Source organism: Erpetoichthys calabaricus, chromosome 2, assembly GCF_900747795.2.
Source record: "Erpetoichthys calabaricus chromosome 2, fErpCal1.3, whole genome shotgun sequence".
Classification (NCBI taxonomy): domain Eukaryota; kingdom Metazoa; phylum Chordata; class Cladistia; order Polypteriformes; family Polypteridae; genus Erpetoichthys; species Erpetoichthys calabaricus.
In genome coordinates this window covers 22,081,122-22,094,877 of record NC_041395.2, presented here as the reverse complement: position 1 = coordinate 22,094,877, position 13,756 = coordinate 22,081,122, and the positions used below count along the sequence as shown (strand labels likewise).

At 43.5% G+C, this 13,756-nt stretch overlaps 1 protein-coding gene across 1 annotated transcript in view; it reads right to left on the bottom strand.

Moving 5' to 3' along the window:
- Window positions 1–750: 750 nt before the first annotated feature.
- Window positions 751–13,756, bottom strand: part of LOC114645688 (GTPase HRas) — a 133,267-nt gene continuing 120,261 nt past the window's right edge. The window contains exons 5-6 of the mRNA XM_028793511.2: window positions 9,378–9,502; window positions 751–1,336 (exon numbers count right to left, since the gene is read on the bottom strand). Coding sequence (XP_028649344.1) covers window positions 9,383–9,502 — 120 coding nt within the window. The 3' untranslated portion in view covers window positions 751–1,336; window positions 9,378–9,382. The remainder of the gene's footprint in view (window positions 1,337–9,377; window positions 9,503–13,756) is intronic.

The window sequence follows — 13,756 nt, the reverse complement described above, 5'->3', positions numbered from 1 at the left end:
GCCTTGGGATTCTCCCGGAAGAGCTAGAAGAAGTGGCCGGGGAGAGGGAAGTCTGGGCATCTCTGCTCAAGCTGCTGCCCCCGCGACCCGACCTCGGAGAAGCGGAAGAGGATGGATGGATGGGTGTCAGAGGAGTGAAAATTTCCAGAACCGAGCTGCCGTGAGAATGCAGCCTTAAGCATTCTGTCTCGTTAGTAACTTGAAATGATAAATCCTGCACAAAACACGGCATACCAAAGCTTCTGCAAGTTCTCTTCTGTTTTTGTAGCATTCAGTCAAGGTGATTTTCTAAAAAATAAATAAAATAAAAAATGCTGGGAGGATTAAGTTGGTCTGAAACAAACTGCCACGCAGGAAGAAACAGAAAACTATGCTGGCTTAATCTCAAGGACACTCCCTCGCTCTAGACAAGCCCCACCCACTGTACAATGGGCGGAGCCTACACACATTGCCTTTTTAAACCACACCCATTATCCTTACAGAATTTGGCTGCAACCCAGAACCTGAATTTAAACATTTCTGTGCTATTAATTAAAAGTATTCATTTTCTTAACCATTACTTTGCCTTGGAGAAGCGCAACCACTGGACCAGTTTGCATTCAAAGCCTTCTCTTCTCTAAGACCAAGTAACCCCGCGTGATTGCTGCCGGATGAATTAAAACTAAAGGGCAGAGCAGGCATGTCAAAAAAACAAAAACTAAACTCCATAACGTTGGTCATATTTATAAAACAAAGAAGATCTATCAAGGGAACGGTTAACAGATTGTATTTATTTGCCTTGCAGAAAAGTACATTGGAGTTCTTCCGTCCTCACACCCTTTAAAAAGCAAGGCGCTACACTAAAAAACAGACAAAGCAAGACATTTGCTCCCTCGGTTAAACCCCTCAGCAAACAAGCCACTGCAGCCGACGTCGTTACAGTACGTCAGGAAAGGAGACGGCAGGCGGGCGGGCGGGCAGGCGGCCTTTCCAGAGCGACCTGTTGAAGGCTCCTGGTGGAGTGCGTGAAGACTCCTTTGCGTCGTAATGGCGAGTAAGGCATTCCGATCCAGCACACGAGCGCCGGTTAAACGCCAGTGTTGAGACAATAAAATAAGTTAACTGTGATTCCAGATCTACAGCTTTATACAGTTTATACAGTTGGGGAGAGAGTGGCAGACAAAAATAGAAAAATCGGCTCCCGTTTTAACGCGTGACGGGCAGCTGCCACTTAACATAAAGTCTTTCCCGACTTCCTTCTCCTCCTCCTCCTCTTCTTTGTGAATGAGGTCACAATCTCTTCTTGGCTTCTAGTCGGTCCTATCCGCTTTTCTTGGAAAAGCCAGCCTTGGACTGTCTGGAAAACAGAAAAAAAAGCGTTACCAGGGAAGTGTGCTCTTTTAGGCCTAAATTGATACCAATATTGCTTGAATATCGTTTCAATGACGTTAAATAATTCCCTTGGTCAATGATGGCTTTTAAAGTTGTTGGAAATGTGGTAGAAGTTTCTCTATCCGCACTTGCCACTTCTCTGGTTATTCGTATGTTGTGGAGGTTGCTTCGTTTGTTAAATCTATTGGACCAGCCTCTGCTAGCTGCAAAATTCTCACTCACGGGAGGAGTGCGGTTGCGTTCCAGAACCCCCCGTGAAAAGTGAAAATCCGCAAAGTAGAAACCATATGTTTATATGGTTATTTTTATATTGTCATGCTTGGGTCACAGATTTGCACAGAAACACAGGAGGTTGTAGAGAGACAGGAACGTTATTCAAACACTGCAAACAAACATTTGTCTCTTTTTCAAAAGTTTAAACTGTGCTCCATGACAAGACAGAGATGACGGTTCTGTCTCACAATTAAAAGAATGCAAACATATCTTCCTCTTCAAAGGAGTGCGCGTCAGGAGCAGAGAATGTCAGAGAGAGAGAAAAGCAAACAATCAAAAACCGATAAAAGCTCGAACAGCACCTAAGTATGCAAAGCACCATGCGGGAAGCATATCGCGCAACAAAGCAGCCACAAGGAAGGGAGCAATGTGAAGGTAGTCTTTCAGCATTTTTTAGAAGAGCGTCCGTATCCTCTAGGGGGCGAACAGCCCCCCTACTCAACACCCCCTCTGTCAGAAGCAGAGAATGTTAGAGAGAGAGAAAAGCAGACAATCAAAAACCAATAGGTGCTGTTCAGGCTTTTAGGTATGCGAAGCACCGTGCGGGAAGCATATCGCTTGACAAAGCAGCCGCAAGTTAGCCCAGCAAGGAAGGGAGCAATGTGATGGTAGTCTTTCAGCATTTTTTAGACATAGTCAGAGCGAGAGAGAGAGAGAGAAAAGTAAACAATCAAAAATCAATAGGTGCTGTTTGGGCTTTTAAGTATGTGAAGCACCATCCAGGAAGCATATCTCGCGATAAAGCAGCCGCAAGAAAGGGAGCAATGTGAAGGTAGCCTTTCAGTGTATTTTGTGTAGCGATCGTATCCTTTAGGGGTGCGAACAGCCCCTCTGCTCACAATATATTTGAGGAGTTTTATTTAATACGTAATACGCGCTCTGATTGGGTAGCTTCTCAGCCATCTGCCAATAGCGTCCCTTGTATGAAATCAAATGGGCAAACCAACCCATTGTCCACTGAAACCCACGACCCAGCAAAAAATCCGTGATATATATTTAAATATGCTTACATATAAAATTTGTGATAGAGTGAAGCCACGAAAGTTGAAGCGCGATATAGCGAGGGATTACTGTATTCAATGTTTTGCTGCAGGGGGAATATATCGTTGTGCTTCATTCGAACTCGGCACCTTTCGATGATTCATTTGGGTTTATTGAAGTGTAAAAGCGTTGTAACAAATCATCATAAATTTTGCACTTTTTTTTAGGGTTTGGAACAAACCACATTATACTAAATCAGTGTCAATCGGGATAGCATTAAGTAGGGTCTTAATGTACCCAAAAATTCCTGGAAATTGTTACAAAACTCTTCATTAATAAACTTACAGCAATTCCATTTATGTCAGTTCGGAGCTCAAAATGCTCTCCCCATTTGGCGCGCCACCTCTCTCCCATTTCTGTTAACATTTCCTGCACTCCTCTTTTGTTACCATGTTTAGAGTCTCCGACGTTTTTTTCAACTCGATTTCTTCTACGGTAGCAAATCTTCTTCCCATCAAATCTCAATTTTAATTAATACAAGGAACAGGGAGGGAGTGATTTGGCGACTACAGCTTGGTGAAAAGCAACAACCACATTGTTTTTGGCCAAAAGCTCTTTGTGTGCAGGCGTGTATGTTGCAGTGGTGAAGTCAGAGAGATCCGTGGCGATGCGGGGTCTTAAATTAAAGTGGTGGGGGGAGTTGGCTGGCCATACTCTCACGTGCGGATGTGCACCGCAGGCATTTTCCTCGTTAGTGCTCTGGGATCCGTAATTGTGGCATCAGTGTCCAAATGGAGTATAAGGTGTGGCAGGGGAACGGAATGAAAAGAGAGAAGTACATTTCAGAGGTTAAACTAAAAGAAATAAGAAGAGATATTAGAAGAATTATGGCAGAGCCAGTGCAGATGAGGAGAAGATGCAGGCGGTCAGGAATCTAGTCACCAAGAGGAGTGCATTGCCAGCACTCGAGGAACAGGGGTTGCTCTTGCTGAGCACACTAGAGAGCAGGAGTCCTCTTCTGCTTGGGATTGGGCAAAGAACATTGGCGGGAGACAGGAGCGGTGCTCGTGGTTCAGCACTGAATACCGAGAGTGATGGCGAGGAGCAGAGCCAGTTTTATAACGAATGACTGCACCTGTTGGTGGATATCTCCTCTGGCTCCTCAAAATGCAATTTTACGTGCTCCACTACTTTAGAGGTTTTTAATTTTTCCTGTTGCTTTCTCAGAGACACCCCATCAGTGATTAACAGTCTGCTCACAAGGAACAAATGCTTTATGAACAAATCCATCAATGCTGAAAAACGTGATCACGGTTTTCTCTTAACATCAGAATCCCTGAAGCCTACGAAAAAACTCGTAATCCCAGCCCACTTTAAATTCCTTCGCACCTCTCCATCAGCGTCTTTTGTGTTGTAAATGTGTCAATCAGCACAAGCAGCACGCAGCCTGTTGTCCCATCCTCTACCTCGATGGAGCTCAGCTTGCGGGCAAAAAGTTCTCCCAGCTCAAGCCAAGACTCCTTATCTGTATGTGATGTGCCTGGAGTTGTATTGGGTAAATAATACAGTATATATCGTTATTTGGAATACATGCATTTCATGTGTGGTCTGTGTCTACAAAGATCTGGGTAAGTGTAGGATGACAGGAAATGCAAGAAATGCTGAAAACATATCTAAAGCAGAAACTTTTTCCATGTTATACTAATAATGATGTGAAGTGTATAATGTGTGAAGACTTTAGTCCAAATATCAAATAAACACGTGCGCTTTTATTCAAGAATATAACCAAAGAAAAACAAAGCATTCGATTTACATGTTGCTGTCAATGAGTTAGGGTGGCACGGTCGCACAGTGGGTAACACTGCTGCCTCACAGTTAGGAGACCCGGGTTCGCTTCCCAGGTCCTCCCTGTGTGGAGTTTGCATGTTCTCCCCGTGTCTGCGTGGGTTTCCTCCCACAGTCCAAAGACATGCAGGTTAGGTGCACTGGCGATCCTAAATTGTCCCTGGTATGTGCTTTGTGTGTGTGTGTGTCCTGTGGTGGGCTGGCACCCTGCCCGGGATTTGTTCCTGCCTTGTGCCCTGTGTTGGCTGGGATTGACCCTGCAGTTAGGATATAGCGGGTTGGATAATGGATGGATGTCAATGAGTTAAAAGCCCAAGCTCAAATGTCAATTGACAGGAAGTTGATATATATTCTTGAATACAACTTGAAGGTACCAGGTTCGAGACTGGGTGCTACGTGTTTTGAGTAGTGAGTGGCTATTATTATGGGATTATGAGTTTTTTCGTAGGCTTCTGGGATTGAAGTGTTAAAAATGTGTCATGCTGGCTTGGAGAAACAAAATGGCCCAAGTCTAATGCATGACTGTAGAATAAAGAGTAGAAATATGCACTGAATCAACTCAGTGGAATGGCTAACTAGACTGTAGGCATATGACACCTAGTGGCACAGTTGATAACTACACCCTACTCCTGTGCTAATATCCGATTTGTTTGGACCTTCCTCATACTGTACATAGGTATTTATTATGTTACAATTCTTACAATTGACTGTTCAGAAAACCTTACAACTTGTAGGTAGAAACTGTCCCTGAATCTACTGGTGCAAGTGGCAGTGGTCCGGCACTGTTTAGCAGAAGGGACGAATGAGAAAAGCGACAGTGCAGTGCCTTTCTAGGTTGTGCAGGTCCTGAACAGAAGGCAGATGGGTGCCACTAATACTCTGTGCAGTACCTTACAGTCTTGAGCCAAGCAGCTGCAATACTAGGATGTGATGCAGCTAGTGAGGATGAACTACAGAAGTTAATGAAAAGAACTGGAGGAAATCTGAGCAGTCTCCAAATGTCCGAGGAAGTACAGGCATTGCAGAGACTTTTTGACAACATCCAAACTTAGTTTTTGCCACTGCACTTGTGACAGTCACTTCAAGACATTTAAAGCTGCCTACTCATTCATGTTGATTGAAGTGTGGTCTGCCTTCTCCTTCCTGAAGTCTATGCTTAAAGTAAATGACAATTATTGTTCTAGGAGAACAAAAGGGAGGCTCGTGAAAGTTAATTCTTACTGATAAATATGATTTTCATTATTTGATTATACAGTCATATGAAAAAGTTTGGATTTAATTCTTTGGATTTTTGTTTCTCATTGGCTGAGCTTTCAATGCCTTTGTAGATTTTGAACTGTGTTTTGGGTCATTGTCTTGTTGGAATGTCCAACCCCTGTGTAACTTCAACTTTGTGACTGATGCTTGAACATTGTCATGAAGAATTTGTTGATGTTGGGTTGAATTCATCCAACCCTCGACTTTAACAAGGGCCCCAGTCCCTGAACTAGCCACACAGCATGATGGAACCTCCACCAAATTTGACAGTAGGTAGCAGGTGTTTTTCTTGGAATGCAGTGTTCTTCTTCCGCCATGCAAAGTGCTTTTTGTTCTGACCAAATAACTCCATTTTTGTCTCTCATCAGTCCAAAGCACTTTGTTCCAAAATTAATCTGGCTTGTCTAAATGAGCATTTACATACAACAAGTGACTCTGTTTGTGGCGTGAGTGCAGAAAGGGCTTCTTTCTCATCACCCTGCCATACAGATGTTCTTTGTGAAAGTTGCACTGAATTGTAGAACGATGTACAGATACACCATCTGCAGCAAGATGTTCTTGCAGGTCTTTGGAGGTGATCTGTGGGTTGTCTGTAACCATTCTCACAATCCTGCTCATATGCCGCTCCTGTATGTTTTTTGGCCTGCCAGACCTGCTGGGTTTAACAGCAACTGTGCCTGTGGCCCTCCATTTCCTGATTCCATTCCTTACAGTTGAAACTGACAGTTTAAACCTCTGAGATGGCTTTTTGTAGCCTTCCCCTAAACCATGAGACTCAACAATCTTTGTTTTCAGATCTTTTGAGAGTTGCTTTGAGGATCCCATGCTGTCTTCAGAGGAGAGTCAAAGGGAAGGAAGCACAACTTGTAATTGACCACCTTAAATACCTTTATACCTCATGATTGGACACACCTGTCTATGAAGGCTTAACGAGCTCATCCAACCAATTTGGTGTTGTAAGTAATCAGCATTGAGCAGTGACAGGCATTCAAATCAGCAAAATGACAAGTGGACACACATTTGTGCACAGCCAGTTTTTCACATTTGATTTAATTTAATACAACTAAATACCGCTTCACTAAAAATTTTTGTTCGGAAAACACAGCAGTACTCAGATGTTCCTAGGAAATGAAAGGCATAGCACTGTTATCTTATTTGTCTAAAGGAGAGTCAATTATTATGCAGGCTGAGAGGGGTTCACAAACTTTTTCATATGACTGTATATTGATTATATTGAATGACTTCTGTCCTTGTTAGTTGTGAGCTTTTGCCTTTAGCACTCTTAGAAAGCATTTAAATTAAAGCCCCTAGACCTGTGAGCCAGTAGGACAAGTATGAATAAGAACACCAGTAGAATGTTGTGTAAGAGAATTCTGACTCCAAGGGTCCTGTTTATTAGTAACTAGCAAGGACATGAGAGATGAAACTAATCACGCACTTCAGTAATTGACAAAGTGTATTTAAGAAGGATTACCACCATCTGTAAGTCAGGCATTTCTTTCCACGTTTATGTCAATAAAGGTATTCTTCTTATCCTGGACTGACTTCGTGATTTAACTTCCACAGATTTGCTGACATTAAGGGTGAAATTATTGTCCTCGCACCACTAAATCAGGTAGAACTCTTCTGTGTAAGCCATGTTGATATTTTTGGTGATCAGATGTAAGACGGTGGCATCTTTAGCAAATTTAATGATGAAGTTGGAGCTGTGTCTAGCCACACAGTCACAGGTAAGCAAGGACTAGAGAAGGGGACTCAGCCCACAATATTCTGTATGGCCTGTGTTGATGCTAAGGTTTGTTAGTTAGGGAGTCCAAAGTCCATCTGCAGAAGGCGATACCAAGTCCTAAACCGAGAAGCTTGGTGGTTGGCTTTTAAGTTCCAGCAGTGTTAAATTTTGAGCTGTAGCCCATAACTGGCATAACAATTTTCATTATTCAGATGGGCTTAGTTGTGATGATGCGCACACCACAGGTGGTCCGGACTATCTGAACTGTTCTGTTTAATTTGTCCCAGCACAATCCCCATTAGAGCGAATGCCACCAGTATGTTGTTCTTCACACAGTCCACCTTTAGTTTTCTTTGGCACAGGGATAATTGCTGCCCTTATGAAGAAGGTGGGGACAGCAGATTGTCAAGGGAAACATTATAGATGTCACTGAAGATGTCAGCTAATTCATTGCAACAGGTTTTTAAAATGTGATCTGAAATTCCATTCGGACCAGATGTCTTGTGGACATTAACTCGTTTAAATACGTTTCTTAGGTCATGTACTGAAAAGGAGAAGAGTGAATCATGTGGTCCTGTAGGTAAGCAAACAACAGACTACTTATTGTCACAATCAAAACGGGCTTAGAAAACATTAAGATGATCTGAAAGTGAGAATACAGACGATACTGGGTTAGGATTACCTTGTAGTCTATAAGTATCCCAATTCTTTGCCAAGTTTACACAGCTTGTTAAAGCTGCTAAATGATGTCACTAGTTCGCTCCCATAATGACATTTAGACACTATTACTGCTTTTCTTAGTTTGTAACTTCATTTCTTGTACATTTCCACATAACTATTTCAAAATACATTGCTGTGTGCCATCAGTAAAGCCTCGATGTCAGCAGTGATCCACGATTTCTTATTTGAAACTGGCAGATTGTTTTCTTAGACACATAGGCATCCACACAATTTTTGATGAATCCCGTTATGACGTCAGAATACTCATTCAGATCTAACCTGTTCCTGTTTACACAATCAAAAGTAGTCCTGCAAGCTTCTGACACCAAGCACTGCTTGTGAATGTGCGAGTGTGCCTTGTGAGGACTGGTATTCCATATAGACTAACGCTGATGCTACTGATATGGGTCATGGGGTGTCATGTTCTCTAAAAGAAAAGGGACATGGCACGTGACAATAGCTCCCTCAATCATCCATCCTCAAATGGACAAATAATAAGTAATAATAGCAGGAGAGTGAGCGAACAAACCTTACTAGATTTTGACTGCCGCAGTTCTTCCATCGGAAGTTCTTAAGGTATAAAAGACTGATTGTTGAAATCGCCGTCACCCACGTACAAATGGAAGTGATTGAAAAACAAAGGGGCATATCTTGACATTAAATGCCCGTGACAGGATCCAAAGAGGATACTAGCAGTGATGGGGCAAGTGAGTGGCCCACTAGCTTCCCGTGTGTCAACGCTGCCAGTACTTAGTTTTACATTTAAAAAAATTACATTTAACCTCCGATGAGACTCACACACAAACGCACAAAAAAAATTAACAGTTCAGGTCGAGTCTAAGACTTTGCACTTAATGGATGGCACACATGAACTGGTGTCCCGGCTGGGGTGAGGCAGGGTTCTTTATCTGGATGGCACAAGAAACAGGACAAAAATTGTACTGCCTCAGCCAAACACGGGCAGAAGGTACCAGTGCGACAGTGGGTACATTGGCATCCCAGCATGGTTGGACCAAGGAACAATACCCGACCAGGAGGCCAGTGTGTTGGAAAGTCAGGGTGAGACAACCTGCCTGGTTACATGTCCCCCCAAAACATTAGGTGGCAACCTCCCACGCTCGACCTTCCACCACATGGCACACACCAAGAACTTTGATCATTTACGTCCATTCAAGAGCTGTAATTTTTTGCAGAAACTCACCATGGTCACGAAATGACACATTTACAGCTGATGCAGTCCTGTCCGCTTTCATCTGGAGGGTTCAGCTTTCGGAGTTTATGCTGCCGGATTTCCCGCACCAAAGTGTAGAAGGCATCCTCTACTCCCTGTGAAGCGGACAAACACACACATACACAGATAAGTTGTTAATTTTCATGAATTCTCATGATGGCACCTCAAAACATTGCATGTTTCATTTCTGGACCATTTTTGACAATGTCTCATATTTTTAGCATTCTGATTTTAATGCCACCTCAACACAGTTTTCATGGACGACTACAATCATTTTGCTTCTTTTTACTAAGCCCATGTCACATGACATGTTTCTTCGTCATGCTTCTCCTATAATGCAACAGCAGTGCATAGCAACTAGATACTCCAGCACTTGATCGATTTCTGAAGAAGAAAACAAAGGAAACGTCTTGGAGGAATTAGACTAGTTGGGTGAAAGACGATAGTGTAGCGTTAGGACTTTTTCCTCAATGTTATTTTTGACTTCGAATTCTGTTCAGTGTTTTTGGATTTGACGATCAGCTTGGTTAGCGTTTTGGTACTTGGATCCCAGTCTACCGAACCAGGATGTCCTGCAGCCAGTGAGAATGGACCCCACTGTGCACCTGTAGATGTTAGAGAGAACATTTGTCAAATTCTGCTCTTGCCTTGGGCATCTGAGGAAGTAGAGGTGTCGGTAAGCTCCCTTGATAATGGCGGAGACGTGTTGTTGTTGCTTCTATGGCATCCCCTCTGATGAATTAGGGAGTGTGGTCTGCTTACTTAAGTCTATGACCAGCCCTTTGGTTCTATACATATTATGGGTGAAATTCTTGATTCATCAAGTAGGGCGCAAACTATTACCAGCAACACCCAGCTGCCTACTTTTCTCGACATGCGTCACACACTAGCTGGCTCAGTCAAAGTGTTTTGTCATGGTAGGGTTCAAGGGTGACCCTATTTTCCCTTTCAGGCTCTTGACTACCTAGACCTTAGCAGAATGGTCCAAATCCCAACTATAGCTCTTGTGTTTTTATTCACCCTTTTATCCGAGGCTAAATCAAAAAGTAAAGACAATTTAACATTATAAGGGTAACCACAATGGATAGAAGCTGACACACTACAACACATTTGCAAAGACTTATGGGTAGTTTGAACATCCACAGTCCTCTGCTATTATTCTAGTTGAAGTCCAGGGTCAAATGAACATGGATTTTTTTTGTTCTTTATGTCACCTTATACAATTCCTCGTATTAGGAATTAGTTAGTTTTCTCATACCCCTTAAGGTCAGAGCAGAGGGTCAGCCATTGTATGGCACCCCTGAAGCAATTGTAGGTTAAGAGCTTCGCTCAAGGGCCCAGCAGTGTAGAGCCCCTTTTGGCAGTAATGGGGATTTGCACTGGCAACCTTCCGGATATCAGCTGTCACAGATGGTTGGGGTTCTGACCCAGCCGGGACGCCTAGAAGGACCGGAAGGTGACCTTTATGTCTTCCAGGTCATGAGGGGGCAAACGCCCTGGATCAGGATAGAGGACCACGGGAGAAGAAGAGAGAAATTCCAACTTGTTGGGACCCGTGGCCACCACCAGGGGGCGCCTCAAACCTCGTAGAACCCGGGAAACATTTACTTCCGCCACACTCGGAAAGATGGCGGAAGAGCCTTCCAGGGACGTCCGGAGTGCTTCTGGTGCAAAGGGCAGCACTTCCGCCACACCAGGAAGTGCTGCCGGAAGGATGTCATCGGACACCTGGAGCACTTCCGGGTGGGAATAAAAGGGGCCGCCTTCCTACAATCGAGGGGCTAGAGTCGGGAGTGGGAGCAGGACGAAGCTCCCGGGAGGAAAGAAGAGGCGGCCACGGACATTGTTATAAGCCTGGAATAGTGGTGATTTGGTGCTGGGAGTACTGTGTGTTGTGCGGGACTGTGAAACTGTGACTAATAAACGTGTGCATTTTTATAAAGATGTGGTCTCCGACTGGTGGTGTTTGGGCAAGTCTCACACAGTGCAAATCCTTAGTCTTAGAGCCACCACAATCCATTGCGGGATTGAATAACACACTGCAGTGAGATGTTTCTGGGCAGAGAAAGTGAAATCTGCTGAAATTCATTAAATGTCTGAATGATTTAAAAGAAAGTCTTGAATCCATAAAGTTTAATTAACGGGCTAACATTCACACTGCTCAAATTCGCAATTAGTATGTGAGGCTGGATGGTGTTGAAAAATCCAGAAATAGTGTGCGGACATATGAGCCAGGTTCATCGAGAAAAGTGTAAATTTGATGTAAAGTAACCACACTTTGGTTTGGACAGTAAGCAAATTGGTGGTGTCACACGCATGCACAGAGATGACAGTTTAAGGGCTCTAATGACTGAAATTCTACCGTCACACCAAGGGTTGGCGCTGTGCCCTAATGCCTCCCTCTGCAGACTGGATGACTGACTGCTAGAACACCTCTGATGTCACTTCCAGTGTCTGTCCACCTAGACCTGCCTCGAGACTGAAGATCCGCCATCTAAGTCAGTTCTGTTGTGAACTTGCATCTGTAAAGACATCTCCACAATTATTGAGTGTTTTCTTTGTTTTTTTCCCCCCAAATTCAATTAAAAGGGGTGACCAGGCTGCTACCCCAACTCTTTATCGTTGTTTTGTCATTGTTTTACAGTGGTTATCTTGAAATGACTGAAGCTGATGCCACATTACGTGACTAATCTATTCATGGAGTATGTCAGATTTGCCACGGTCTCTGACCTCATCGCCTGGCCGTGTCAGTTTACGAGACTGAAAATCGCTGCCCGTGTCAGATTTACCAACCGAGTGCCAACGTTCTAACACAGTCATGGTCGATCATTTTTCAGACAGCCAATGGCGTGAAGACTGATACAGTGTTGTGTCTTAGCCAGGAATCCTCCTGTGGCTGGGGTTCAAATTCTTGCTTAATGCTTGTTTTATTCAATTTTGATTCTTTTGTCTATGTCAGCATTGTTACTTACTAAGTTTCTGTATCCCTGTGTAGCCCTTGTTATGTACCTTGTGTTTTGTGAGTGGTTCCACAAGATGGTTCACTGCCAGGAACTGTCCTCAGCCCTATAAAGGCAAGGGCTTCCCCACAGTTCCTGGTGGTTCATTTGAACGTGCCTGGGAGTTGGCCACACATTTTTTTGCCTAGCGATGCCTCTGCCATTTTTGATCTTCTGCTCTGTTTTTTTTACCATTCTCTGGGTTACTGTATTGGGACTTTATATTCACCAGATTTGCCTTCTTGTTTTGGACAACTCCTTTTTGACTTTTTGTGCTCCACGGAACTTCATGCTATTTCTGAGCATTTTCGTTAGGAATAAATCTTTTTTTCTTTTTTTTTTTTAAGATTTTATTGAATTTATTAACACTAGAATCCCTGAAGCCTACGAAAAAACTTGCAATCCTGGGCCACTTTAAATTCCTTCGCCCCTCTCCATTAGCGTCTTTTGTGTTGCAAATGTGTCAATTAGCACAAGCAGGAAGCAGCCTGCTATCTCAAATGCAGCTCAAGTCGCAGAAAATAGTCTCAGAGCTCAACAACATTTATATAGCACATTTTCATACAAAAAGTAGCTCAAAGTGCTTTACATAATGAAGAAAAATAAAAGACAAAATAAGAAATTAAAATAAGACAACATTAGTTAACATAGAAAAGGAGTAAGGTCCGATGGCCAGGGTGGACAGAAAAAAACAAAAAAAACTCCAGAAAGCTGGAGAAAAAAATTAAATCTGTAGGGGTTCCAGGCCACGAGACCGCCCAGTCCCCTCTGGGCATTCTACCTAACATAAATTAAATAGTCCTCTTAGTAGTTAGCTCAAGTCTGTTTATCTGGGTGTGAGGTGCCTGGAGATGTGTAGGGTAAATAATATATTGTCATTTGGAATGCATACATTTCATGTGGGATCTGTGTCTACAACGATCAGTGTAGATGTAGGATGAAATGCAAGACAGGGATTGTTGAACACAAAACTAAAACAGAAATGTTTTTCATCCTTCCATCCATTATCCAACCCGCTATATCCTAGCTACAGGATCACAGAGGTCTGCTGGATTCAATCCCAGCCAACACAGGGCACAAGGCAGGAAACAAACCCCGGGCAGGGCGCCAGCCCACTGCAGGTGACACGCAAACACAAACCCACACACCAACTACACACTAGGGACAATTTATAATCGTCATTGCGCCTAACCTGCATGTCTTTGGACTGTGGGAGGAAACCGGAGTACCCGGAGGAAACCCACGCAGACACGGGGAGAAGATGCAAACTCCACACACGGAGGACCTGGGAAGCAAACCCAGGTCTCCTTACTGTGAGGCAGCAGCGCTACCACTGCACAGCCCCATGTT